This window comes from Parambassis ranga, chromosome 3, assembly GCF_900634625.1.
Source record: "Parambassis ranga chromosome 3, fParRan2.1, whole genome shotgun sequence".
NCBI classification, from domain to species: domain Eukaryota; kingdom Metazoa; phylum Chordata; class Actinopteri; family Ambassidae; genus Parambassis; species Parambassis ranga.
In genome coordinates this window covers 17,035,320-17,062,871 of record NC_041024.1, presented here as the reverse complement: position 1 = coordinate 17,062,871, position 27,552 = coordinate 17,035,320, and the positions used below count along the sequence as shown (strand labels likewise).

The 27,552-nt window shown below is 41.8% G+C and overlaps 1 protein-coding gene across 4 annotated transcripts in view; it reads left to right on the top strand.

Moving 5' to 3' along the window:
* Positions 1–374: 374 nt before the first annotated feature.
* Positions 375–27,552, top strand: part of fto (FTO alpha-ketoglutarate dependent dioxygenase) — a 110,917-nt gene continuing 83,739 nt past the window's right edge. For 3 of the 4 annotated variants that reach the window (XM_028402442.1, XM_028402443.1, XM_028402445.1), the window contains exons 1-4: positions 375–498; positions 21,365–21,442; positions 21,589–22,624; positions 24,887–25,012. In XM_028402442.1, the coding sequence (XP_028258243.1) occupies positions 379–498; positions 21,365–21,442; positions 21,589–22,624; positions 24,887–25,012 (1,360 nt within the window). In that variant the 5' untranslated portion in view covers positions 375–378. The remainder of the gene's footprint in view (positions 499–21,364; positions 21,443–21,588; positions 22,625–24,886; positions 25,013–27,552) is intronic. The other variant, XM_028402444.1, reaches the window with a different exon arrangement.

Sequence of the window (27,552 nt, the reverse complement as noted above, 5' to 3'; positions counted from 1 at the left end):
ATAACAACAAATAGGTTGTTGCTCTTACTGTTAAAATAGCCTATATTATGTATATTTTTGATGTTACAGCCATTTTGGACTACAGCTGTAAAATCACTGATTTCAATCCATGCTGACAGGCTAATCTGCAACGTGTAAATCTGTACCTGCGCTGCACCTGCGCAGCGCAACATTTAGAGCGTGCTCAAGCTACTTCCGGTGCGAGCACAAGTTGTCACTGGGATTTGTAGTTCTTAGCAATACGCTTGTACCATCTCCTTCGTGAACCTCCCCCCATAAAAACATTTTACTCCGAAAATTGTGACAGTACAACTGCCACTGAAAATAAACCAGCAGCTGCACCTGTGTGCGGTGTTTGTAAGGGGAGAAAGGCTTGAGATGCCGTTTACTTGTGTACTACAACAACCAACGTCGCCTCTAATGAAAGCGAGGCAGTGTAAACACAACTCCAGGAACATGAAAAGATCGGGTGACAGTGAGGGGGAGAAGAGAAGAAAGGTATTGATAGCGTTTTTCTCCGTTAGGTCTGGCATATTTCTAAGCCCTGTCGCTGGTTGAATATCTAATGCTCCTTATGTGCTGCTGCTGGCTGCATTTTGAAGGCTAGGAAGCCGCGAATGTCAGCGCATACCTCACCTTGCCTGTTTCCTTTATTGTGTTTTCCATTTTTTCCCCCAGTCTACCACAATGAAGAATTACAGTTGCATTAAAAATGGTGTTTTATCGCGTAGATGCACTGCTGATGAGAAGCTGTAGGTCGCAGAATTACCTCTTAGCAACATACCACATTAAAAGGAAATGCGATAATAATTACAGCAGGGACTGTAATTGTAAGCAAATAGTAAAAGTCACAACTATTTATGTTTACAAATAACATTTAGAAGCAAACTTTGGACAGGGTTATTACATTATGCAGGACGTTGTCTTTGTAGGAACAATAAACAGTGACCTAGTGGCTGTTTGTGTAGCAGCTACAAATCAGCTCAGTGCAACAGTAAAAACAAAAGGTAAAGTTAGTGTGTAGTGGATCTGAGATCTGGCAAGCTGCCAGGCAGTGTACAGCTGCTTCAGGGTTACTACGGATACAGTGGATAATAGCTTGTGCTCTGACGTGCAGAGCAAATGATGACTTGGCTGATGTGTGTATTTATGTACTTACATTCTGCTTATTTGCCTGCTGTGGAGCCTGATCAGGAGTAAGACTGCAATGATTGTCACATTAGGAGAACTTGTGTTTATAACCTGTGAAGACCAACTGTTGATTGACCTGTGAAGGAATCAGCTCTGCTGTACCCAAGGCATCCTGGAATCTTTCACCTATAGCCACCTCTCTCTCTCTGTCTGTCTGTTTCTCCTCCTATCTCCTGACTTGGATGCTGTCTTCTGTGGCACATGTGTTTGGATCATGTTAGACAGCAGTGAAACTATGTAGGACGTGGTTCCTCCTGTTTATGAAAGCAGCCGTGGCGGCCAGATGAGCGGCTCAGAGAGAACTCATTCCAGCTGGCCCTCAGGCAGTGAGGCAGCACTGCACAGACCTAATGGCTTAGCTTCCTTTCTCTTTAGATAAATAAAAGGATGAGCAAGAGGAATTGTAATTGCAAAATGCCTGAATGACCGTAGAGCAGCCGAAGAAAGAACTTCATGCATTTTGGCCAGTTTTTGTTATATCAGCAGTTGTGTAATGATCATGTTAACTAATACCTTGCATATTAGGGTCATCTTTATTAGTAAGTCTTTTTGTAATAGTGTACAGAGTGAGAGATGCACCATGATGCCTGCACTGTCATTCTGAGTTATGGAATGCAAGCAGTGACAGGTTAGTGGCAAATGAATTGTTAAGTCCAGGCGGAGTGTCGTTTCAAAAGAGGGTCCACACATAGGCTCACAACACACAGAGCAGGAAGAGTCCTTAAATGCGGCCAGGCAATCGGAGGTACAGTGACAGGTGGAGTTAGTGGCACAGGTGATTTCCCTCAGCTCTAATTCCCTGCCCTGCACCCGCAGCAGTCCCTGGTGCTCCTGAAAGAAAAAAACAAAACACAAGCACCAACAGAACCAGCCACCCCTGCGGCTGAGTCCTAACGTGAATGCACACTCTAATCAGACAATCTCAGCGCAACAACGTTAGTATAGCTTAGACAGATGGGATGCCATAGTCTGTATATGCAGTCTACTTTTAGTTAAACACAACACTGGTGCACTTAGATATTGGTCTAAATGCCAAACACATCATCACATCAATTCAGTTATTTTACTTCTCTCTTTAAATCATTCTTTGTACTTTTCTCTGCATCAGAGCATGCAGAACACTACAAGTTTTGGTGTTTAAATAAGGAAGAAATGCATATAATGACAATCAATCTGCCTTGTACCCTCATTGAACCCATTTTATTACGTCTTATCAGTATTGTCATCACAGGATGAATTTCCACTCATGCCCTGGCAAGTGTGAAACCGGCACTGACCCTGTCTCTTAACCCGATGTTGTAATGTTGTCTTTGATGCAGGCTCGCCATTTGGACAGTGATGACAAGTATAAAGTGCTGTGTCGAAACAGGAAGTGTGTGTGTGAGCGTCAGGCTAAGTAATGATCACACAGGGTCACCAGATGTTGTGAGGTCCTGGGCTTGGCCCATCCCATTGCTTAGTTCAGCCTCATTGGTTTGCTCTGGTTGTGGCACCTACTGCAAGCTGTTTAGGGTATTTAATTTCTAAACACTCATTAAAATGGTTTGTGTTTCCCTTGGCGGATCTGTTAAATTAACAACTAGTGAGGTAAAAGCTGATTATGTGGCCACACATCCAGACATGGTTAATCAATTCTCCCCCACAAAATGTTAGCTGGTGAATTAGTGTAAAGGAAACGATTTATGGCAACTAATGCCGACGTCCTGTCATGTCAAGTCTGGTGTTTTAGCAAGATGCGGGTGTCAGATTCAGCACATTCAGCAGCTTTGCGCTCTGCCGGCCATCTTTTTCTCCCTCTAAACCCACGCTACATGCTGCTTACTCTATTAATGAGCCAATAATGGAAAAATAGTGTTAGGTGCTGACATAAAACATGGGTATGGATACCTAAGGCAGGGTTGCACATAAGCTCCAACAGAGCTAGATTTACACCTAGGCTCTGTGTAGAATGGTAGAAAGGGGAACACTCTGCATGGGGGCTCTCTCAGCTTCATCAGACCCCCGCCAGTTGAACTGTGGAAAAGCCAGGGTTCAGAAAAATACGGCTGTGGCAGATAATGATACCATTACACTAATGGAGCTGGCAAATGAAGGAGAACCCAGATGCCCTGCTTTATTACCAGAGGGGGTCATTTCCTCACTGCATTCCTAATGGCCTGAGCACACAGTATTGATCAGGCTATCATGCTGCTAATCCTCTACAGAATTACTTATCGCTGGCTAGGTGTCGATCTTGTGCATGCCCTGCGCTGGCCTAGCCGCTGGGCGGCTGCTGCATGTCCAGCAGGGACCCACTGGGCCGTTTCCCCAATCATGATTTAGGGCCAAAGAGGGATGGCATCTGGGAGGTCTTCAACGGTGGGCTGGTTAGTTCAATGTGTTAAAAAAAGGAGGCAAATAATCCTAACAGCTTTCATTTAATTAAGGAGCAGGCAATGATGTGGTTCCTCCCCTTTATGGCCCCGTTGACCACTACGGAGCAGAGGGAGGCTGTAAGGTTGGGTGTTGTTTTTAGTAATTGTATTGTGCTGTAAATAAGAACAGGCAGCTCTTCTGCCATCAGCAGCAGCAGCAGCAGGATGCGTTGGCCTGATTTGATTACAAGGTGCTCTTATTCATTCATTTTATTTATGCCTACTCAGAATCACTCCGTTCCCGTTCTGATTACAACCTAAATGAGGAAAAAGACTTCCTATATTATTCATGTTATGTAGTACTTGAACATGGGGGAAATTGATGTAGCGAAGGGCCCATCATCATTACAAATGAATAGAAGGGTCAGGGCTCTTTGCCATGGGCTTGTGACCTGTCACATGCTTGGTCCATTTACTAGGCCCCTGTGTACATTAGTGTTCTTAGGCCATTGGAAGTGTGGCATCCTACTATTGGTAGACCCCTCTTGTCACCTCTGGCCTCAGCTAATCAAAGAGTTTACCTTAAGGGGGGCATTTAGCATTGTTCGTTAGTGCTACTCCAGCAGCCATAAAGAAGTATTTATATATTTCCATCTGGAAACCCCTGTCGTAGCTAGGGAAACTAGTTATTGATTCACATATTTAGTCATTTCTTTGTGCACACGCCATCAATATTGTGCCAACATCCGTCCAGGCGTCCATGTGAGAGTTGACCTTAGCCCTGGCCTCCATATTTTGCTCCCATTGGAGTTCAATGATATACTATTCTGAAAAGTAAAATCAATGAGTGAATATGAAGTTTTGGTGTGTAATATAGTGCAGGCACGAGGCCTCAGGTCTTTCATTGATCGGCTTCGTGTGCATTTGAGGGGCTGATTAGTTTGCTTCGACATGTCTTTACCTTGTCTTGCCTGTTTGATCTTTACTCATATTTGGACTGCGATGTTTACACATCAGTTTGGTTGGGTCAATTTGAAATATATTCAAGCCTACAGATTAAAACTGTTGCAAAGATGTTGTTACTGCAGTGAATCAGCTTCAGTGAGTGTGGTGGGGCAGTTCAAGTGTTGCTTTTTTTTATTTATACTTTTATTTATTTATCTATTGTCACTGATTATGTATCATAGTGAGTGGCGAATGGTGAAGGATTCAGGTTGTTTCTCCTGCTTATATTTTATTATCAACTTAATAGGCTTTTTCTGTGATGAATATAAGGCCTTTAGGTGTGCATACTTACTTTATGGCCCTGCCTTTTTCTGTGTCAGTGTGTGTGGTTAAGATGACTTGCACAGATTCCCATATTTGGATGACCACCTGTGATCTTACTGAACATTCCTTGCTATCTGTTCACCTATTACAGGTTTGTTATTACAGACAAGTTGATACAAGATATGAAGTAGCATAAAAGATCTTTTATTCCAATGCAATTTTATGTATTTGTTTGTTTCTCTATAGAGTAGTAGCCCTCTTTTAACATGATAACACGACTGTTTAAAAATAGAGAATCGCCACTATAAATACCAATAACGATTGCTATGCTTTCTTTAGCATGTACCCCTCACATGATTTTCTCTTGTGGAAGCAGTTACATTAGGATTGTCCAAACAGTCTTTGACAGGTTACGTGTCTGACAGCCCCTACTGAGCACCTCATATTAGTGTTGAGGCATTAGCCACAGATGTCAACGTATCACAAACAAGGCTGCAGCGTGGATCATGCTAACTGGCCGACTAGATCAGCCGTCAGATTCAATGAGATTACATCGAGTGTGACCTGCCCAAGCAGGGTTCATCTGTCATGCATGTGTCCCGTCACAAGAGAGACATAGAATAATCAGTTCAATCAATAGATGGTGGTGGCTCATTGGCCTGGTGCTGAATAAACATGGGACTGACCCTCTCACCTCGTACACCGAGGCTAGAGCCTCCTGGGGGTTCATTAGCCGCTCGAGGCTATGATCCAAGGAGTCGTTATTTTTCTTCTCCATTTGTTTGGCATTCTGGCGGTGTGTGTGTATTTCAATGTGCACTGTGTGTTGGGTTTTGTGTAGGCTGATGGGTGGAAGCATTAGGTATATAGTTTGTGTGCATCTTTGAATGAATGTTTTTGTGTGGTTACATTCTGTTCACTGTGTTTGCTGAGGCTAGTGTAAAAATGCTGAGAGAACAGTGCCAGATGCAAATGATAGGATTGTATAATTGTTTGCTTTATTTAGTAGAAAAATGTCACTAAGAATCGTGAATTACAAAACACAGCCTATGTGAACTGGTTTTTGCTCATTTTAGCTCAGGCCAATAAAAATGATTGTACCATGCAGTGCCACCTGCACAGGACATAGCAGTATTCATGCTGTTTATTTGTGAATTTATTTTGCCCTGCAATGACTCACCTTTCCAATAAAGTAAAAGTGCCTACTGCTACAGTGTTGTTCCACATCTGGTTTCAATGGAAAGTCCAAAACCCTTCATTCACAAAAGCTGCAGGAGTCCAGGTTCACAAGGGGCTGTAAATAGTAACTGTTAATTTGTACATCATAAGTTCTTTTCCATAAATGTGAGCAATGAAAGTGTGTTAAAATACCTGGCATTTGGCTCATTTCTTTGTACAAGTTCATATGTAGGAAATGCCTCCTGTCTAGCTAAAGCCAGACTTTAAGATTGCTATTAGCCTGACCAGCTGGAGGCACACTTGGACTACTCTGTCGACTGCTATTAACAAAATACATTTGTAAAAATAATATTTGTAGAAATAAGCAATGTTGTGTTATAGTTTATTATTATGCGTTACTATACAGGAGGTATGATAGAATACTTAAAATCATTTTGAAAAAATGATCTTGTAGTTCTCACCTGCATCCAGGCTGTAGTAGGTGGGCTGGTTATCCTAGATTTGCTCTATGGAGCTTTTTGTATTGCTCGTTCCAGCACTTACTCTGCATCAAGTCTTTGAGAAGTGTCTGCTCACTTCAGGTGGTCTGTTCATGTCTCAGTGATTCTTTCTCTGAGCCCCTGTGTGTTTTTTCTTCATCAGTCTAACTTTTCCTTGCATATGCGAAGGAGCCAACGACAGCTTGACTGGCATGCTGTCAGACAGGCGATGCCTTTCCAATGGTGAAGCATCAGCCCTTTCCTGAGAGCTTGTATGTGTGTAGAAAAAGTGGGGGTATTGTCAGGACGTGACCGGCACACTTTGCATGTTCTTCTGGAGACAGGTGCTCCTGGGCGAGCACTGGTGCATGACAGTTGCCTTTCATCGCTGTCTTCTTTACACTTAACCCCTGACCAATCCTCCCTCCTTCCTCAGACTCCTCATCTTCTTCTCCTCACTCCTCCCTCCCTCTTTCCTCCACGTCTGACCTCTTCTCACGGCGCTTCTTTCTGCCGTCCCGAGTGATGGACTGCGAAGGCTAGTAGGCGGCTTGCGCTTTGTATGTGGTGGTGGTGTGGTGCGGCAGGCTTGTCACAAGCCTAACACTGTCAGGCCTCGGAAATCCAGCTGTCCAGACTGAACTGCACACACAAACACACACAATTCCACATCTCTTACACCCACACCACAACTTTTTGTTCAGCAGTCCGTAATTCCATCCACCGATGCTGTCAAGCACTTGATCAAACGTGCATAAAGAAAGGAGCCCCTTGGCTGAATCCCATCCTTTCACTTCCTATCATAATGTAGGCATATTTTCCCTCCTCTGCCTGTTTCTTCAGCTCTGTTTATTCAGATGAGCCTGACTGGGGGGCAGCGGGTCACATCCACTTGCCTGGCTAAAACGGTCCTGAATTGAGGGTTGTCTCCAGTGAGATGGAGAGAGAAAAAACACAAGGAGGGGTTAGGAAGGGCTGCCGAGCGGTCATGTCAGGGCTGTTTTCGGGGCTGTGTGTATATGTGTGCGCGTGTGTGTGTGTGTGCGTGCGCCATGGCAGGGGTAGGGGTTAGAGAGTTTGAGGGTTCAGTTGTCAACCCCTGTGTCATGCTGGCCCTGGCCCTGTTATGTAGAGGGCATCCACTGTCATTTGTTTCGAGGACTGTCTGAAGTGGAGTGAGCCACAGAAGCATAAAAAGCAGTCAGCACACTGCGAGCTCTCAGGTGCCTTGATGCACACATTTATTTAAAAGTGCGTACTAAAGTAATATTTATTTGACATCCTAAAGTTTTTGCTGTATCCAGTTTGTTTTTCAAAGATTTGTTTTAGGGTGGGCTTTTAACCTCCATCATCTGTGTTTATTCAAGATGAGACTGAGCCTTATGTTTTAGCAAATAGTTAGTGTTAGGTTGTTTTTCCTCCTTTGTTATTTATGCCTTATCATGTTAAGTGAAGTAGGTGGATTAAAGTCAGCCTCAAAGTAAACTTTGGGGGAGACACACAAGGTAAGCTTTCGATTTTCATGCAGTCATTCTGTATTTTCAAGTTATTTGAAGTTTATCCCAGTGTGTGTGAATCAGTATTTGTCATAGTAGGTGTACAGTATGTGTGTTTCATCTGACACACATCTCCCACATTCTCCCTACTATGGAAAAAAGCAAATGGTTAAGACTCCTTAAACTTGTTGTTGGAGTGTCAGCGAAGACATGAGCACTGCGCACGCCATGAGCTTAATCCAACAACAGCCTGTCTGCCATACTGTACATCCACTATCTGTGAGCGAGTGGACCCCTTTCCTCGCAGCCATTGTCATATATAGGGGGCATTGTCACATGAGATGGACTCATGTAAATGCGGTGACAAGCGAGTGTCTCGGCTGACTGACAGCACAGAGGGATTGGGCTAATCTGAGTGACTGATTTGAGGCGCGCTGCGGCTCGGCTGTCCCCATAACTCCTGAGAAATAGACAGCTTCAGCGGAGTTATCTGTGTTTGTAAGTCCTTCTGCTGCGCTGGGATGACAATAGGGATTAGTGCCAAGGTTCTTTAAACTGTTTTTTTTTTATTATTTTATTTTTGGGAGGGGGAGGGGGGCTCTTATCGGTGTCTCGGCAGGATGCTGCCGCAGCCAGTTTTCCTTGACTGTCAATTAAAGAGGGGATCATTAACTTCAAGGGTATAAATGTTCTAACACTGGTATTACGTTAGGAAGCTAAGTCGCTGACAGATGTTCCAACTTTAATTCTCCACTTGTTTTTTTGTCCTTTAATTAATTTATGTATCACTATTCGGGTTTTAAATATTTTTTCCCCCTGTCTGCTCTTTGTTAGCCTGTAATCTCAGTTACCATGGTAGTCGCAAAGACGATTGGGCCTTGTCACTCGCCTGTGTTTCTTATGAGGTTCAATCGGCTAATGTATTCAATATCTTCCAAACTGAAAGGTAAACAGTATCCAGTGGTGTATGTGTTCCTGCACTGCCTCATTGCAGCCTGGAGCTTCCGAGCAGAAGGAGAATAGCATGTCTAAGTGTAGTTTTTCAATATTTTCAGGAGGACCCAACTGTTTAAAATGTTGCTTGATAAAAACAAAATGAGCACAGCTTGTTTCTCTTTACACATGTGCTTCTTTGGGAGGTAAACAAAAGTACTGTGTTACTTTGGGGTATTCTTTGGGGGGCTTTGTTCGTGGTTGTGAAGCATGAGTGTGACATCTGTGGTTGGAATTTTCAGGAGATGCAGGGGGATGCAGTATGGTGTGTACTGCAGGTAGCCACATGGAGGAAGAAAGAAAACTAGAACAGCAGAGACGTTACGGGGAGTGGGAGAGAGGTAGGCGACAGAGACCGCTAATGGGCAAACTCTCTTCATCCACAGCCACTGCCATCACCACCACCACCCTCTTCTTTTATGACAGCTCTTCTCCTTTGTTCTCCCCGTCGGCCCACTCTCTGCTGGGGATTCGTGACAAGTTTTCGCGGGCTGATCAAACGCAGCGGTGACACCTGATTAGGATATAGCGCATGTTTACAGTTGTGCATGGCGAGGACCCCCTCCCTTCTCAGACAACAAGGGAGACTTCACCTTGACTAATTAAATTTGCACCTGCAATGCCAGCTGTGACAGCCACTGGAGGGCTGCATTTATTTATGTCACTCCATACATACTTCCTGTGACGTTTATGGAGGCTGAGTTTGCACTAGCTCATCTGTTTACTCTCGGTGTGGGTTTCTCCAATAGCCACCTTTATTGTGTTTATATCTGCCATGATGTTAGGGAGGTGGATTGTTCCTCTGCCAGGGAGACAGGTGATTTTATCTGCAGTTGTGGAACCATAGCAGTGAGGGATTGCATGTGCAAATGCATATCATGCCCTTTGTAGAAATGCTCCAAACAAATTAACATATTTTAGCAGCATAATTTAACATAATGTAATTCAGAATGACATATTTGTATATTATCAATGAAATAATCCCCATGTACTGCCATTTTGTGCTGTTTTTCAAATAACAAAGCATTTGGCACTACAGATTTATGGCAATTACATGGAAAAAATACCACTTTTTCCTACAGTATATAGTTGTTTACTATTAGCAGTGTAAGATAATTCAAATTATTTTATGTGCATGTGTCATATAGGCACGTATTTAATCGTGCGCTAATGTGTACACATGCTGTATGTGTGGTCGTACATAATCTGCCTTTTAAGGCATGCATGTGTGTGTATCTATCTAAATCAGTGTTAAGAGTGTAAAAGGCCACAGCTGAAGTGAGGAGGACATCAGTCACCCAATAGCAGAAGACAGGTCCTGGTAATTTGTGGCTCTTTCCCTCTCTCTCTCTCTCTCGGATCACTCTCTCTGTCTCTCTCTTTCCACAATCACCCCCCACCCCATCCAGCCTCCCCAGTCTCAAATTGACCAGGCTCGACTGCTGGTCATGCTGTATTACATGGGTTAGATGAAGTAATTATTTCTAGGCCACTGACTACAAGCAAGATTAATAGTTTTTGAAACGGCTATAATGGAGGGCTGACCTACCGTGACATAAGCATTATTTCAAGCTTACCTCCACTCTCATCTCTCTCACCTCTGGGCACCAGCAGAGTGTGATTTATACCTGGGCTAATGAGGGGAGGGGACCTAGGAGCCCAGGGCCATGGGCCTACCAGCACAGTGTTACAGGCCTGCTCCCTAAACTGTACAGATAGTGAGGTCATCTGTGGAAGGCAAATAAAAATATTGCTTAATTGATTTTGGAAATGAAAATAGTTTAATTAAAATATGTACTTATTTATGATTTCATTTGAATATTTTTACTTGACATGTTTTAACCCTTATGCATTGTTCGCAAACACTACCCTAATGTGTTGTTCGGGGACAAAAACGTCCCCTAACTTTAACGGTTTTAAAAATATATTAGATAAATATTTTTTTGAAATTTTTTTGCATAGACCTTTTAATTAACTTCAGTTCTAATCAACAGTAGTGAAAAAATCATTTTCCCCCAGGATTTTAACCCTTTAATCACCAATTTTATAAGGGGTGGTGCTGAAAATTGAAAAAAAAACACACAAAATGGCTCATTTTTAATAGAAAAGGTGAATGTGGACTGGATTCTTTTGAACCTTTATTACAGTCTTGGTCATGTCAAACATCAGTAAAAAAATTGACTTTATTGCATTATTAGTTTTTGCACAGCACTGGATTTTCTTTTTTTCTCCCATTTTGTCCCATAGACTTACATTATAAACACACTTTTTTTGACTGCACAGCCATGGCACTAAATAATCATGCATTCTTGATTGTTGGTGGTTTACCCTGTTGGTAGGAGGTAAAATTTGTGATTTTTACAGTTAACAACTTAATTACCATATTAACCCTTTACCTGCAGGCCTGTGCTCATGTAGTGTAGTTTCTGGCTTGTATATGGAGTTATAGGGAGTATTTTAGCACATAATTGTGTGTCTACACACTGTGTGTGTATGTTAGAGAGGAAGAGAGCCATTTGCACACTGATCTTGTTGTCTGTGAGTACACACAACCACAGAGTCTTCATAGTAAACAAAAACAAAGAAAGTGTTGCTATGCACGTGTGGCCCTTTGATGTCTACAGGTGCAGACTAAACAAAACAAAAAGGCAAGTGGTCTTACATGTGACCTTGTGGTCATTTGATGGTGAGAAGAGCAGAAAGCAACATGAAGAGAGGATTCACTTGTGCACAATCTCTGGAAATGATTGTGCAGCCTGGCTCTATGAAGGGCCAGGCTGTGAAGCTGTGAAGGCTGCACAAGTAGATCCGTCACTTGTTCACAAGCGAATCCTTCATTCGTTCACAAGTGAATCCTTCACTCATGCACAGGTGAATCCTCTCTTCATGCTGCTTGCTGCTCTTGTCACCATTAAATGACCAGGAGGATGCATGCAAGTCCACTAGTGTTTTTGTTTTGTTTAGTCTGAACCTCTCAGCATCAAAGGGTCGGCACTTACTTTTAGGGCTGCAACAAATTTACTTTACTTTACTTTACTAAACTACTTTTAATACTAATTTTAGTAGGGGACTAAACTGTAGATTAGATTTGGTTAGTCAATGATTATTTATTATGTTATCAAGTTATCTATCTATGGTGTCTATTTAGTAACATGCACATGTACGTATGGTCGTGTGGAGCGCAACACACCATGGAAAAGGGGCACTTAGACCTCACTTAGACTAATTCAGTGATCTCAACTGAGACACTAACCTAAAAGTAAAGTCACTCTACTGGAGGACGTGTTTTCCGAAAGCTAAAAAAAAAAAAAAAACAGCTATTTTACCCATCCACAACTTCAGACGCCAGAACTCCTGGATGTTTTCATTTTACATGCTTATGCATTGCCGTTGTACGTCTGAATTAGGTACACTTCACTTACTTAGTAACTTTATTTTCCTGACTTTCCTTCCCTGACAGTGTGCAAATGGCTCTCTTCCTCTCTAACATACACACACAGTGTGTAGACACACAATTATGTGCTAAAATACTCCCTATAACTCCATATACTTAAGCCAGAAACTACAGTACATGAGCACAGGCCTGCAGGTAAAGGGTTAATATGGTAATTAAGTTGTTAACTGTAAAAATCACAAATGTTACCTCCTACCAACAGGGTAAACCACCAACAATCAAGAATGCATGATTATTTAGTGCCATGGCTGTGCAGTCAAAAAAAGTGTGTTTATAAGTCTATGGGACAAAATGGGAGAAAAAAAGAAAATCCAGTGCTGTGCAAAAACTAATAATGCAATAAAGTCAATTTTTTTACTGATGTTTGACATGACCAAGACTATAATAAAGGTTAAAAAGAATCCAGTCCACATTCACCTTTTCTATTAAAAATGAGCCATTTTGTGTGTTTTTTTTTCAATTTTCAGCACCACCCCTTATAAAATTGGTGATTAAAGGGTTAAAATCCTGGGGGAAAATGATTTTTTCACTACTGTTGATTAGAACTGAAGTTAATTAAAAGGTCTATGCAAAAAAATTTCAAAAAAATATTTATCTAATATATTTTTAAAACCGTTAAAGTTAGGGGACGTTTTTGTCCCCGAACAACACATTAGGGGGTAAAATTTGCCCACAGTGTACCGTTGACCTATGAAAAATTTTAAAATCATATTAACAAAATTTATGTAAAATTAAGCTTATTGAGGAAAAATGATTCAATTTGTCCACATATTGACAAAGTTATGGCCAAAATAAACAGAAAAATTTCTCTCAGAGGACAAAAATGTCCCGAACAACGCATGAGGGTTAAAATAGTTTTTTCAAAATGAGTGGTTCTCAATGAGATATCCTTAAAAGAACTATTTTAATTTGCTTGTGATATCGAATCCCCTTGCCCATGATTGCTTCATTTCTTCACCCCTCACCCCTGATGCTCTGAAACCTAGAAGATCAGACAAGCTGGAAAGTTGTCACTAGGTGGCACTTGGACATCGTGTTATCAGATGCTCTCTCCCCTTCCCTCCACCACCCTCTTCTTCCTCCCCATTTTCTTGCCTCCTTCACTTCCTCCCTCCCCTCTGCGCTAAGTACACCTCAGATGTCAGGGTGTTTTATTTTTATTGGATGAGGGCAGTGTGTAATGCATTCACCTCCATTCCAGCCTGCTGTTAAATGCCCCGGAACATGGTCTGGCCAGGCTCCGCCCCGTTAACCTCTCTGATTGGCTGTAATAATTAGCAGAACTGAACAGTAACTGTGGCGCCTAGTGAAGGTTTGGGACAGCTTGATACATACGTGACAGGGCTTCAGTGACTTGAGTCTGGCCCAACCTGCCTACATCCCTCCCAACTCAGGTTCATTTGTGTGTTTGTAGCTTTAATATTAACCCTTAACTTAAATACATGCATGCAGTGTGGCATCAGCAATTACATTTTCAAATGGCTGGGTTTGTAAACCTCGAGGATGTTAATCTGTCACCATTCAGGCTACTAGGAAGAGTGAAAAGAGGATTAAGCTATTCAATTCCTGGTAGAATATTTGCCTTTGTTCAGAATGAGTGAAAGAAAAATAAATAAAGAAATGAGGTGGCTTCTCAAGCAAGACAAGTGCTGCCTGCTATACCTCAAGATTTTGCTAATGCCATTATAGCAAACTTATTTGCCTCAAGGTTTCAGGAAGACAGACTGACTGTCATGTAAACAACCACAAATGATATTCATCATTTCATTCAATATTAATCTGGTGCCACATCATAATGCCAGTTTATCTGGGTCATAGATTTAGACCTGTCCTAGATGTTCGGTCCACATCTGTTTTGAGCCATATGTTTTTCTAGTGGCTTAGGTGATTGTCAGGATTTCAACTTAGGCCACTACACAAGCTTGTCAATAACACAATATGCAATTAGGTCAACAGATAATTCAGAAGGTTAGTACTCTGTACATGAAAACATGATACCGTTGACAGACAGGCCTGTTCTTGGTAGAATTAAAGCGATGCTTTTTATTTGTGATGTGTTCTGTGAGATTTTCTTAGCCTTTAAAATACCTTATTTTATGCATTGTGTGTGAATGTGACACATACCGGTGAAATATCTTTGAAGGCTTTCGTCAAGCAACATTCTGTATCATATCTTATGTTTAGCATAAGGTTATAATATACCACACGATAATTGTCACAGCTGTCACACAATCAGGCACAGAACCCCTGTCTTAGCCCCTCGTTTACCCTTGACTCGCAGCCCCTTGGGTCGGATTGCACATCATCTTTATCCCAGATGAAGCACCAGACTCGGTGGTGTCAGAAGATGATCTAATATGGAGCCGAAAGGACACAGAGCTGGGAAATCATCGTCATTTGAAGAGGTTGCTTGTCACAGGATGGGTTTTGATCAGCCCATGCTGCTGTACACAGAGCCGGGTCTTTGCTCTGTCTAACAGTGGTACTGGATTAGAGACACAAGCCACTTCTACTGTGATCAGTCACTCACACATGGAGACATGCGGCAGGACTGAAATCCTCCTTGCACACTTCATCCACATCATGTACAGGCTTCTTTGTCAAGCCTACTGTATGGAAATGAGGAACAGTGCTGTTGACAATGATAGTACATGCCAGATTTTTTTTGAAGCAGTGTTTGAGGCTTTATTCTATAACATATAGTGGCTGGAGTACTGTATCTGCTGCCCTAGAGAGAGATACAACACTAGGGTGTGTTGGTCTATAAAGCTGCCTGACCTGCCTGAATCTTACTGATCTGTGAAATGTTGAGACAATGACAGTGTGTGTGAAGAGTCTGGCTCTACACCTTTCAGACACTGTGTAGCGCTAAGTGCTATTGAATTGTTTACTGTCACAAATCACAAACCTTTCAATGACCAGGTGTGACCACCGTACGCCCACTCATCTGTCCGTCCAGCTGCTCTGCCCTGAGCGATGTGTCGGTCTGCTGGGCTCAGAGGAGCGTAGAACCAGTCTCCGGAGCTGGAGATTTTAAACGCTCCACCTGATTATTGATCTCTGCTGCCTGGCTGAGCCAGCCAAGCTGGAGAGAAATAAAGAGAAAGAATGCGAGATGGAGAGGGGAAGGGCAATCTAGTGGCCTCTATCCTTTGGTCCTCAGATCTGTCCTTGACACTGCCTGTGGGACAGGCCTGGAGGACACCTCTTGTCCTCACTGTAAGCCCTGCATCCAGCCCCTGCAGCTAGCTGGACCTCCCTGTGGGCCAAACTGCACTTTGCACAGCCATATTGATTTTTTTGGAGGGGCAGGAAAAGTGTGGCTGGGTGGTGAGAGTGGAAGAGGGAGGGAGCGGTGAAATGGGGAAATCAAGGGAGCTTTCTAAAGCACTGACTTCTCCTTGACTGCACCTCGGGACGCGACAACCCTGTTAGAACAACTCAGTGGCCCTGGTGCCCCACTGAAAACTGCTAATCACAGTCTTTCAATCAACGCTGTCCTTCCTCTCGTTCCTCACTCCATCCTTCTCCCTCTCCCTCTCCCTTCCTCTTATTCTCACTCTTTACTGAACTGGACCCAGCCTGAATACCAAGGGACTATGTCTGCATTAAAACCAGTCATTCCACACGGAAAACAGCTGACCTCATGAAAGCATGTTGTAATTTGAAGGTGAAAACTAAAAAGCTTTTTTTCGATCGACATAATCTTAATGGAAACATTATGGCCTGGCCGCAAACTAACAATTAAGGCAAAATGGCTCTTGCATATCAGTGGTGTTAGCTAATCGTTCATAGATATGCGACATTTTTTGTGAGATGGCAGACTACTAGTTTGAATCCTAGTTTGAAATTCAAGATGACCTTGAAGAAGACTTTTTACCTCCTGTGGAAAAACTTTTTATTGTCCACTAGAAATCTTTAGATGTACTGAGCAGCTCCTCTGTGTGATGTTGTGTGTGTGAAGGAGCTAGTATGTTTCTTATAAAGAGCATGCTCAGTCAATCTCTCCCGGATAAATAAAAAAGGTTATGTAAGGCGTGCGTCGACAGATCTCTTAAATCCCCCTTGTCTCTTTCTCTTCTTTTCCTCTTTTTCTTCTCTCCAGATTTGACACTTGCTAAAGGTCACAGAAACATCTTTTTTCCCCCTTTGAGGTGTAGATAAGTGTGAAATAGATGTTGACACCACAGACACATTGAAAAGCACTTAAACAGAGTGGCCATGTGCCAACCTGTCTGAGTCTGGCTTTTGTGCATTTGTAAATACTTTTGAATGATTGATCTGGAAACCTGGGTCTTTCTGTAAGCCTGTCAGGTGTGGTGAGAGAGATGAAGAGTGAGAGAGTTCAAAAAACAGATGAGGTCCAATACTTTTTTCCCCCTTCTGTCCGACACACGTGCACACATACTCTCCACCTGACAGAATTACATGCACCGTGGGATAACTAAGAGAAAAACTTTAAGTAAGCGTGCATGTGAGAAAGTGTACAGATGGCTTACAAAGAGAGAATAGGACAGGACTTTTGGTGTTAGATTGTTACACCGGGTGTGTGTACCTTGTCTCACACGTGTGGCATTTTTCAAACGTGACTGAGTGTGCGCCCATATAGGTGTTGACATTGTGTGTGCCTGTGTGTGTGTGCGCATCTAATTAATGACTGGCAGTGGTCCCCCACAGCTCTGGTAATGTGCTTAGATCAGTGTTATAAACAGGGCGTGAAAGGTCTGCCCAGCGCCAGCCTTTTAAATGACTGGCCTCTTGTTCAGGTAGATGGATGGAAATGTTCTAATATTAATGATTGTGTCCCCCGCCGACCTGTCGCGAGGTGGAATGAACAACGCAGCCTTCAGCCTCCAACAACAATTAACAGGCCAGAGCGGGCCTGTCTGCCATTTGTCATCACTTACCCCACCTGTGCACCTCCACTGAACACATGCTGAATATGTCTGTCGATATATTCAGGATGTTCACGTCACTGATTTGAAAGAATATGCTGTAGTTAATGGGATTGCATTTGTCTTCAGTCATTTCTGGGCACATTTTTTAAAACATAATTTGTTTTTCATGACAAATTGTAAACAAAACCAGAGAAAAACTAAATTAATTATTTTTAAGTGGGCACTGGGTGCATGCAGAGAAACAACTTCATTTGAAGTTGTTAGTAGAACTGTATCAATGTAAACAATCTTGGCTTGGTTATTGGATATCCATTATCTGCTGGTTGGACCAGAGTCTGGACCCTGAGTGACACACAATAGGCAGTGAGTATCCATAAATATTTTTTTACACGGGGTTGAAGATTACTTTTAACAATTCATAGTCTGCACATGTCAGCTGCAGCTGCATTTTCTGATAATATATAATAATACAGATATTCTAGCAATATTTACATATTATAAGATGGTTTAGATATTTTTGGCAACATCCTTCTGACAGGCTGTTGGCTCTGAAAGTCTACTTCGTACTTATAGACTGGGTTTGAGCTAGATTGTGGAAAAAGAGGATTACACATTACCTATGCCCCCATTCTGAGGTCAGCTCCCACACATTCCTGTTAGCCATTTACCAGTCTATCCAGTTTTCTATCACATTGAGTCAACAGACTTGAAGCTGGTATTCTTAAAATAAATGAATACCACAAGGTGGCTGTAAACTAAATGTCAGGCTTTAGAGATGGTTAATTTTTTGGCTTGAATGTCTTTTTTTTGTAGCCTCAGAAACAGTTGAAAACAGTTTACATTGTAACTATTACTGGATGAAGCATGGGTTTATTTTTAGATGCTATGTCAGTACAAGTAGTACAACGGCAAGAAGCTGGCCTGTAACAAAAGTTACATCCTCTCAGTGCGTGTGTGTAACCTTGGAAATTCTTATTTTTCAGTGACCCATTTGTTTGTGTAGGCATCTGTTTTCTTGTCAGTCTTCTAGTCAGTATAATGTTCTGGAGATGAGGTGGACCTAAAAACAGACCTTTTTAGAAACTACCTTTAGCCAAAGGACCCTGGGTTTATGATTGAGATGTTTTCTGAAATTGCCTTGGGTATGTTTTCTTCACTTTCTTACAGTTCAAAGCTAAAAAGGCTTTTAAACTTTCTATGCATCATACAGACAAACACAAATGTTCTGGTGAAGCTGGGCACACCCTGCCTTGTGGCACTTCACACAAGCTCCCAACATTCTTCAATCCGGTGCCAAATGGGCCGAGGCGGAAACACCTTTGATGTACACGGGTAGACAGTCTGTTTGAATCTGAAGTTTTACAGCTGACTTGTCAAAACTGTTGATTCACCATCACTTTTACAGAAAGGGACCAGTTCTGAAATGGGTGTCTGACAAGTACCAATGGCTTGCTATTTAAACACAGCGCTCTATAACACAGCTATCTCTCATCACTTCATCCTTGAGGCTGCATGGGGCCTTTTTTGAGATCCAAGGGTCATTGCATTTCATTAATTGATAAATTGGTCAAGGTGCTCCCCTCTGTGGGTTGGACATCTGTGTCCTGATACATTATTTCTCACTTGCTACTGCAATATATGAGAAAAGAAATTTCAACACAGTTTTACTTAAGATCACTAATTATGTATTGCCCACTGAGATACACAGGGACTTTTGTTCACCTCAGGTGACACTGACACATCTTCCTAAAAGCTGTACCTATTATCTGCAGTTTATGATGCATCAGCTAAATCTAGAAAAGCCCATTGGAGCACCTGCATTCTCTGTCAACAGTCGTCCCATCTACTTTCCAGTGGACCCTCTGGGGCTGACACAAGTCAGACTCGAGGTGTGTTTTATTCCCGCAGCAGTGGAGTTATCTGGCTATTTTGGGGTATTGAAGCTAAGCACTGGACATTAATCTACTCTGTGAAGCTTGCTTTGAAGAAAGTGTCCGTTGAAGTGTCACAGCTGGGAAATAAATGAAATTAATAAATATACGGTACACAGTTTGATATCTCTTATAGGCCAAGATCAAAGCAAACCAATTGAGTTCTATTCTACCTAATATGTTTTTCTGTGATAAACAGTCCAGCTGAGGGAATAATCCCATCAAGGAAAAGAGAGATTAAAAAAAAAGAAGAAAAAAGCATCAGATATATCACTCGGCACAGACGGTTGGCACGGTTACCGTGAAGCATCCGTGTTATTATGGAATTGGTAATCTCGTTTCTTGGGTCTGAGTGGAAACGCAGACCTTTCTTTGCACCTCGTGATTTTCCTGCTAGAATCAGGTGCGGACACAGAGACAGGAAGACAGACACAGTGGTTCTCTCATACTGCGAGAGTCCATCTGCTTCAGAGAGCTCCGGTAACTTCTTGTCTTTCGTTTTTTCTGTGGAATTTCTGAGTAGCTTGATGTATTTGACACGTGTGTGACAGCCCTGGTTGTGTGCGATTGGGGTTGAGGCATCATGCTCGCTACCCTAGCTGCGTATTTCTCAGAAAGGGCATGCACGTGTGTGTGTATGTGAACCTCTTTTGTGTGCAGAGTAGTAGAGAGTGCAATGATGTTACTTATGTGCACACATATAAAATAGATGGATGCCAAAATATGGATCACTACAGACTTACAGCAGCACACACAGATGTACACACAGACATACACATACAACACTAGCCCAGAGCCTCACCTTGATATCTTCAGCTTCTGTCATGAGTTAGAATTTGACACCAATGAATGTGTGTCAGGTTGTCAGTTTCTTCCAACAGCCTTTGAATGCAGTCTGGCCATGAATAGTGCATGTTGTTTTGTTTTTTAGATTCCAACTGTCTGCAGGTCTGTTTTTGTTTGTTCCAGAATAACTTGGAAGGCCTGTACACTCATGCGTATCTTTTAAGAAAACTTTCAGCAGGTGTTGTATTGTTTAGCCTAAGGTAAAGATTCAGCCCTAAAGGTAAATTCACCAAACTGCCTCAGATCAGATGCCCTCCCATTGCTTCCACCTTTGTTATTGGGATCCGTTTTCCTCCCGTCTGTCTTTAATGCACATTCTTTCACCGCTTGCCCTTTTTTTGATCTGCCCCCCCTCCACCCCTTACATGAGTCAGGACACACATCTTTTTATACTTGTACTCTAATGTTATGAACGGCACATTTTATTTCACTCTAAAATTCAGGACATATTTTGGCAGCCGGTTCCCATATTCCCTGCAGCGTGCCACATAAGGTCTTTGGCATTATTAGTGGAGGAGAAATGTGAGACTTGTGTTGTAAATGTCTTCAAAAAATACACACAGCCTGTTCTTCTAAAACTATTAAACCTACTTGCTTGTTGATACACAAGCCATCCACAACTTTTAAAGATGTTAAAAGACGGTGGCATGTCGGTGACATTTCACCTTCCTGCTGAGGAGGCACCCTGCAGCGACTGTGTGTGCACGTGTAAAGCCCACAATTCACACACAGATCACTGTGTATGCATTCTATTATGTTAACACATATGGCAGGAGAAGAAGAAGAAGAAGAAGAGGCAGGTCGGAGAAACAAATTTATTTGGGCATCTAGTTTTTATACCAGTTGCCATTGGATTTACAGGTCAGCATGGAATGTGGCCCAGTTAAAGGTACTTTGATCCATCCTACAGGATGACAGTTTTATTAGAAGAGCTCTCTATGGCACAGGGCAACTTTTATAAGTTTGTGAGGAACCCACCAGCAGCCTTCACAATATCATAAAAATGTGAGACCCCTATGAAAATGACTAAAAGCAGCATTTGTTAAAAGCCATATATTAGAATAAGCTGTTAATACTGGACAGTGATAATATTTGCATGATTTGATTTTTGTCCCCATATCCTCTCATATAGCTCTACACATTAAGATTATGTCAATCGATTGTGTGTGTGAGTGAATTGGATTAAAAAAGACATCAAAGTATGTATATATGTATATAAAAAAAAGACCTGTAGTTCCTGCAGCTACTCACCACTCTTTTACTGTGTTTCACAGAGGCGGAGGCTACTGCAGGAGTTGGGAGACCAGAAGATCCCCTTTCTGGGACCTTCAAATCGGGGCTTTCAGCAACTGGTCAGTCAGCCATATATGCAGATAATGCTACTGATATCTAGGCACACGTTTATTGTTATGTACTGCTCTGTGTCCTTTGCTCATAATGTTGGTATGTTTTTTGCCATGGTTATCACATTATGACAAAGATGAACTGTGTTTCCTAGTGGGACTCCAGTTATTCTGGTCTGGTGCTGAGGAGATCATGCTCACTGCCAGCTGAGCTCCATGCCCGGGTGCAGGCTGCTCTGCTCACTCTCAGACGGAAGGGCTGCCTCCTGAGGGATCTGGTTCGTGTTCGTGATCGAGATGTGTTCACTGCTGTGTCACGAGCCCTGCTGGGGGAGGCGGGACACACCTATCGTTATCTGGACACGCGGCTCTTTGCCATTCCCTGGCACAGTGAGGAGGCTGAGGTCAAAGGACAAAATTGCTGTGACGCTGACTTGAGAGCTGCTTGCAAGGCATTGTGGGAGCTTAACACCTTTTTCTGCTCCGATGTTTCTCAGCTGAAGGAAAGTGACAGGCTCGCACAATGTGAGAAGGGAGAGGCGGAGGCCAAACAAGGTGAAGAGGTGGACACAGAGTCTAAACACAGTGAAGACTCCAAGAATAGTGAAGGAGGGGACTCAGAGTCCAGACAAAGCGAAGAGGGGGACACAGAGTCCAAGCACAGTGAGGAGTGGGACATTGAATCGAAACACAGTGAAGAAGGCTGCTCCGGGTCAAAACAGGAAGGGGAGTGGGAGACTGAAGTTAAACACAGCAGTGAGGAGGGAGAGTCCTCCCAGGTCAAACCAAGTGAAACCCTTGCTGCAGCCAGCTCAGAACACAGTGAAGTAAAGTGCCCCAGCTGGGCAGCCAAGGCCATCAGTGGCACAGAAACTGAACCTGTGGGACTAGGGGCCCAGGAGAAACCTGTAGCCCAACTAAAGCACAGCCTGTCAGATTACCACATTCAGGACAAAGAAGAACATGCAAGTGGGCAGGGCTGTTCCCATCCCAGTCCTCCACAAGTGTGCACCGGTCCTGTCAAGTTTAATGTCACCTTACTTAACTATATGGACCCAACATCAATGAGCCAACTCAAAGAGGAGCCATACTATGGCATGGGAAAAATGGCGGTAGGGTGGCACCACGACGAGAACCTGATCACTCATTCGCCAGTCGCTGTTTATAGCTATACCTGTCACGATGACAAAGGTAAGGTAATAGCATACCTCTCATAAGTGCGCTAAGTGGATCGAGCTATTGTTGAGATGGATCTATTTGACACTTCAGAGGCTTTTATTTAACTCTTTATCACTCCCATCCAAATATAGCATGCTAATCTTTTGCATATTGCCACTGAAATTAAGATTCCTTTTTCTCTTTCAGTTCAATATCCGTCCCATCAACTTATCTCAGTTGCTTTATGGTGGATCAAATGCAGCTAACCTTGTGTATTATGCCCCTACAGCAGCGCTATAGCAGCTGTAGACATGGCCTCTGGTGAGGCAACCATCAGATCTATCTACGTGATAGTGTCATCACCGGTTCGCTGCTGACAGCCTTATCACCAACCGTGCATTGGGAGATCACAGACATTTGGATCTTAGCTCTTAACACACGCTCAATGGCGTAGTCTAACAAACAGGTCTTATCACACACACCACATCTCATCAGAATCATTTCCCCAAGAAATGATCGATGTGCAATTATCTGATATGGAGTAATGAGCCCTGCTTTGGAAAGTGTTCCTAGACTGTACTGTATGGATAATATCATGTCTCCTAATTATGGAATGCACACTCTTTAAAGAGCTGATAACATTTGCTGATTGAAAATCTCTGTGTGCCTTCCAAACAAACTATAGAAATCAGATTTTATAACATACTTAAGAAGAGTCCTTATGAATTTTGTGTCTTCATATTGCCTATTGTACACCAAATGATGTTTTAAATGTTATTGTACAGGTAGTACTTTATCATCAATTACCCCATGTGCAGCCACTCAGTGAACCTGTTTCTCGAATGGGAGCATTTCCTGTTGAGAATGGAGCTAAAGGTGCAGCTGTAGTTTTTCAAACATAAAGTACATGTACTGTACTTAAAGTTGGGAGTCTGCATGTGTCGAAAAAGTCATTTTAAAAAATCACGCAGGTGCGGTGCCAACTGCCTTGACATCCCAACACATTTTACAGCTGGACTTTCTTCTTTAGGGTTTCTTAACCAGAAACACCTGCTCGGCGGCCTGCTTTAATGATTTTTTCTCAGCCATTTCAACTCTGACCCTGTGAACACAAGCTTCAAACACCACAGCGTAACACCTTGCCAAACTTAGCGGCTATGTCTTTTCTAGCTCTGAGTGACCCAACAGCTCCACACATTTGACCAGCACCAGGCTGGTGAGATCTTTTAGAGGCCGGTTCCTGTGAAAGCAGAAAGACTGCATGTGCAAAAGCTTATATTTAGAGAGAGATGAGATGTTTTGCATGACACCTGCTTCTTTTGAGACACTTTTATTTTATATTTCAGCAGGCTCATCTTGCTTTGTTCTTTTTTTTTTGCCTCAACCCGAGAAGTGTAGAGTTGTTCTTTCCCAGCTGCACTGATCCAAAGGAATCTGCCACGAATGAGTGTTTTCCGGCACTGAGGATGATCTTCCACCATTCCTGAGGCCTTGGGGAGTTCTGTCATTAGCTGGCTCTCAGAGCACAATGGCTGGAAATTAAGTTACTATTTATCCGTGCTGAGCAAAGGAAAAGGCAGCTGTGGGGCAGAGAGGCCCAGAAAGACTTTAGTATTGATTTTGCTGAAGGGTGTTGGCCAGCCAAGCTAAATCTTGTTTTCTTAGTATGCCATGTAAGAATGGAAGGAGAGCGAAGAACAGGGGGATGGGGGTTACTGTGAATAGGTCCAGAAACAGGAATATCATAGGATACATACTGGCCAATAACACTCTCACACACACACTAAACAACATCAGGGGCTTTTATCAGACTATTTCCTCTTGCACAGCATAATGATGGCATAAAGATCCTGGTGCTAACAGCCAATATGACCACAGCAACACATATCATCTTTGCTCAGCTCTTAAGTGATTCTTACTTTCTGGAGACAAAGGCTTACATCTTATACATCCATTGTTTGTGTGGTATTGATTTAATCATTGCAGTGCTCACTTTTAACCTGTTAATGTCTTCTTTAATTTTATTTTCTGGCTACATTGTCAGTGATAAATGGACGTAGTGGTTTGAACTGCATAGGAACCCATGTGAAAAAGGAAATTTAAAAGGGGATTATTTGTTAACCTATCATAATAATCCACACATTTTTCCATAAGAAATTGAGGAATCCTAAATTACAGCATATTTTGCACTCTGTTTAAGTCACACTGGGTGAAACTGTCAACCCATAGCCTGAAATGTGAATTTAAATGTAAAATGCAAATGTTACACTGTGCCCGGCTGTGTTTGACTGACAGGTGAGACCAGTGAGGGAGGCAGTGGTGAGAAGGCATGCTGGAGGATCGGGCTCAAGGTAGCCTGGGACATCCACACACCTGGCCTGATGCTGCCACTGGAGTCTGGAGACTGCTATTACATGAGAGGTACTCAAGTTTCTCCGTGAACACACACACACACACAAATGCACATGTTAACATGTCGCTCAGCTGCAGCCACAACTACTATGTCTGACTTTGGATAAGGGAACACTTAAACCCTGTGTTTTAGTGTTTCTTGTACTTTGTCCCAAATGACCCATGCCAGCAGGATGCACTGCTCTCACCATCATGCTCTGTCCTCAGCTTTTAATTCACTCTGCAGGAGAAATTGAGATGATGTATGCGTGTGTGAGACACAGAGAGAGGTAACTTGGCACTTTAAGGTTCCATGAAATTGTGGGCATTAGAGAGGTTAGGAAAACCAAATGTTATTTTTTGAAGTCCTGTGACCCATTGCTCACTATGTTTCTATGGGGAGAGGAGACAGCGAGCCACAGGGGTGTAAATCATGGCTTAATGCTTTTGGCTGCCGCAGACACCTCCACCCTCCTCTTTTTTTCAGTCCCATGGGTCCTTCCAAGCTTTCTCATATTTTCAGAGTGCAAGGACATTTATCCACATCACAGCAGAAGCTTGTGTTCAGATGTACAAGAAGTTAGATGGACAGATGGGGGATTTGTTATTTTATAAATGCACTTTGCTTTCATAAGTATATAAGGATAGACATAAAGTACAATCTTGTGTTGGTCTTGCTTTCATCTGCGTGATGAATAACTTGCATAGTTTTTATTTTTAAATAATTGATGAATTTATTCAGTTCGTAATTGATAAACACCTAACACCTTAAACAATCATTATATTTATTTAGAAATAATGAGCCTGTCATCATAGTAATGTATCTGTGTCTTTGTTCATTGCTTACCACCTTTATATATTTACTTTTTGTCCAACCACTTGGCCCATGGTGGGTAAATATTTCCACCTCACAAACTTACATTTCTAATTGTATAAATCTTACTAATGTTTATGAAGAAATTTTATATTGTTATATAATTTCTACATTTAAACACTTGATCTGTTAGCTGCCTGCATATAGGATAAAATATACTTGACCTATAGAGATTAGAGAGACTTAAAAGATCACAGATTTGATCCCTTTAACCCTAATACAGTATATCCATCTGCTATACATTAACCTATGTTTATTTAAGAAGATCCTCAATCTGTACTTGTGCAACTCATAAATTTCCAAATCATACAATGTGGATGTGTTACACATAATGCAGACTGCAGAATAACAAAAGCTTTCAGCTTGGAGTTGTTTAACCATGTCAGCAATGTGGAGTCATTGCACCTGATATGATATTCATTAATAAATGTGAGTATCAAGAACCCAAATCCCAAACGGTGCACATATGATAACGTTAGAACTGACTCTGTAGTCAACTTCTTTGAGAAAAGTGTACTGCCAGTATATACAACATTTGCACAGGTGCACTAACACATATAGACTATCAACTTAGAAGTAACATCGACAACCAGCTGGAGTAGGTGAACAATTTTGTTTTGTTAGTAACAGAAAAAAGGCCTTAGCTACACAGTAAGCTGCTTTATTTGTACATGTAGGTTTAAGCTTCTTTGATAAACAGAACAATTCCTGCTGAGTTGTTAATTGTTGTTCTAGTGTAAATGTTGCTACTACTATTATCACTAGATATTTATTATTTATATTTATATTTATATTATTTAGTGTTTTGTTTCACATTCATGGACACTTCTTGTATAGTAACCAGAGCGGTGTTGGTATAATGTGTACGGTACGAAACTGAATGTGAAGTTAAAGTTTAATAATATATTTAAGATTAAGTATAACACATGCTGCTTAAAACAGCAATATGTTTGATTAGATCACTCATGTACATTATGTTAACCCTCATGCGTTGTTCGGGACATTTTTGTCCTCTGAGAGAAATTTTTCTGTTTATTTTGGCCATAACTTTATCAATATGTGGACAAATTGAATCATTTTTCCTCAATAAGCTTAATTTTACATAAATTTTGTTAATATGATTTTAAAATTTTTCATAGGTCAACGGTACACTGTGGGCAAATTTTACCCCCTAATGTGTTGTTCGGGGACAAAAACGTCCCCTAACTTTAACGGTTTTAAAAATATATTAGATAAATATTTTTTTGAAATTTTTTTGCATAGACCTTTTAATTAACTTCAGTTCTAATCAACAGTAGTGAAAAAATCATTTTCCCCCAGGATTTTAACCCTTTAATCACCAATTTTATAAGGGGTGGTGCTGAAAATTGAAAAAAAAACACACAAAATGGCTCATTTTTAATAGAAAAGGTGAATGTGGACTGGATTCTTTTGAACCTTTATTACAGTCTTGGTCATGTCAAACATCAGTAAAAAAATTGACTTTATTGCATTATTAGTTTTTGCACAGCACTGGATTTTCTTTTTTTCTCCCTAATGTGTTGTTCGGGGACAAAAACGTCCCCTAACTTTAACGGTTTTAAAAATATATTAGATAAATATATTTTTGAATTTTTTTTGCATAGACCTTTTCATTAACTTCAGTTCTAATCAACAGTAGTGAAAAAATCATTTTCCCCCAGGATTTTAACCCTTT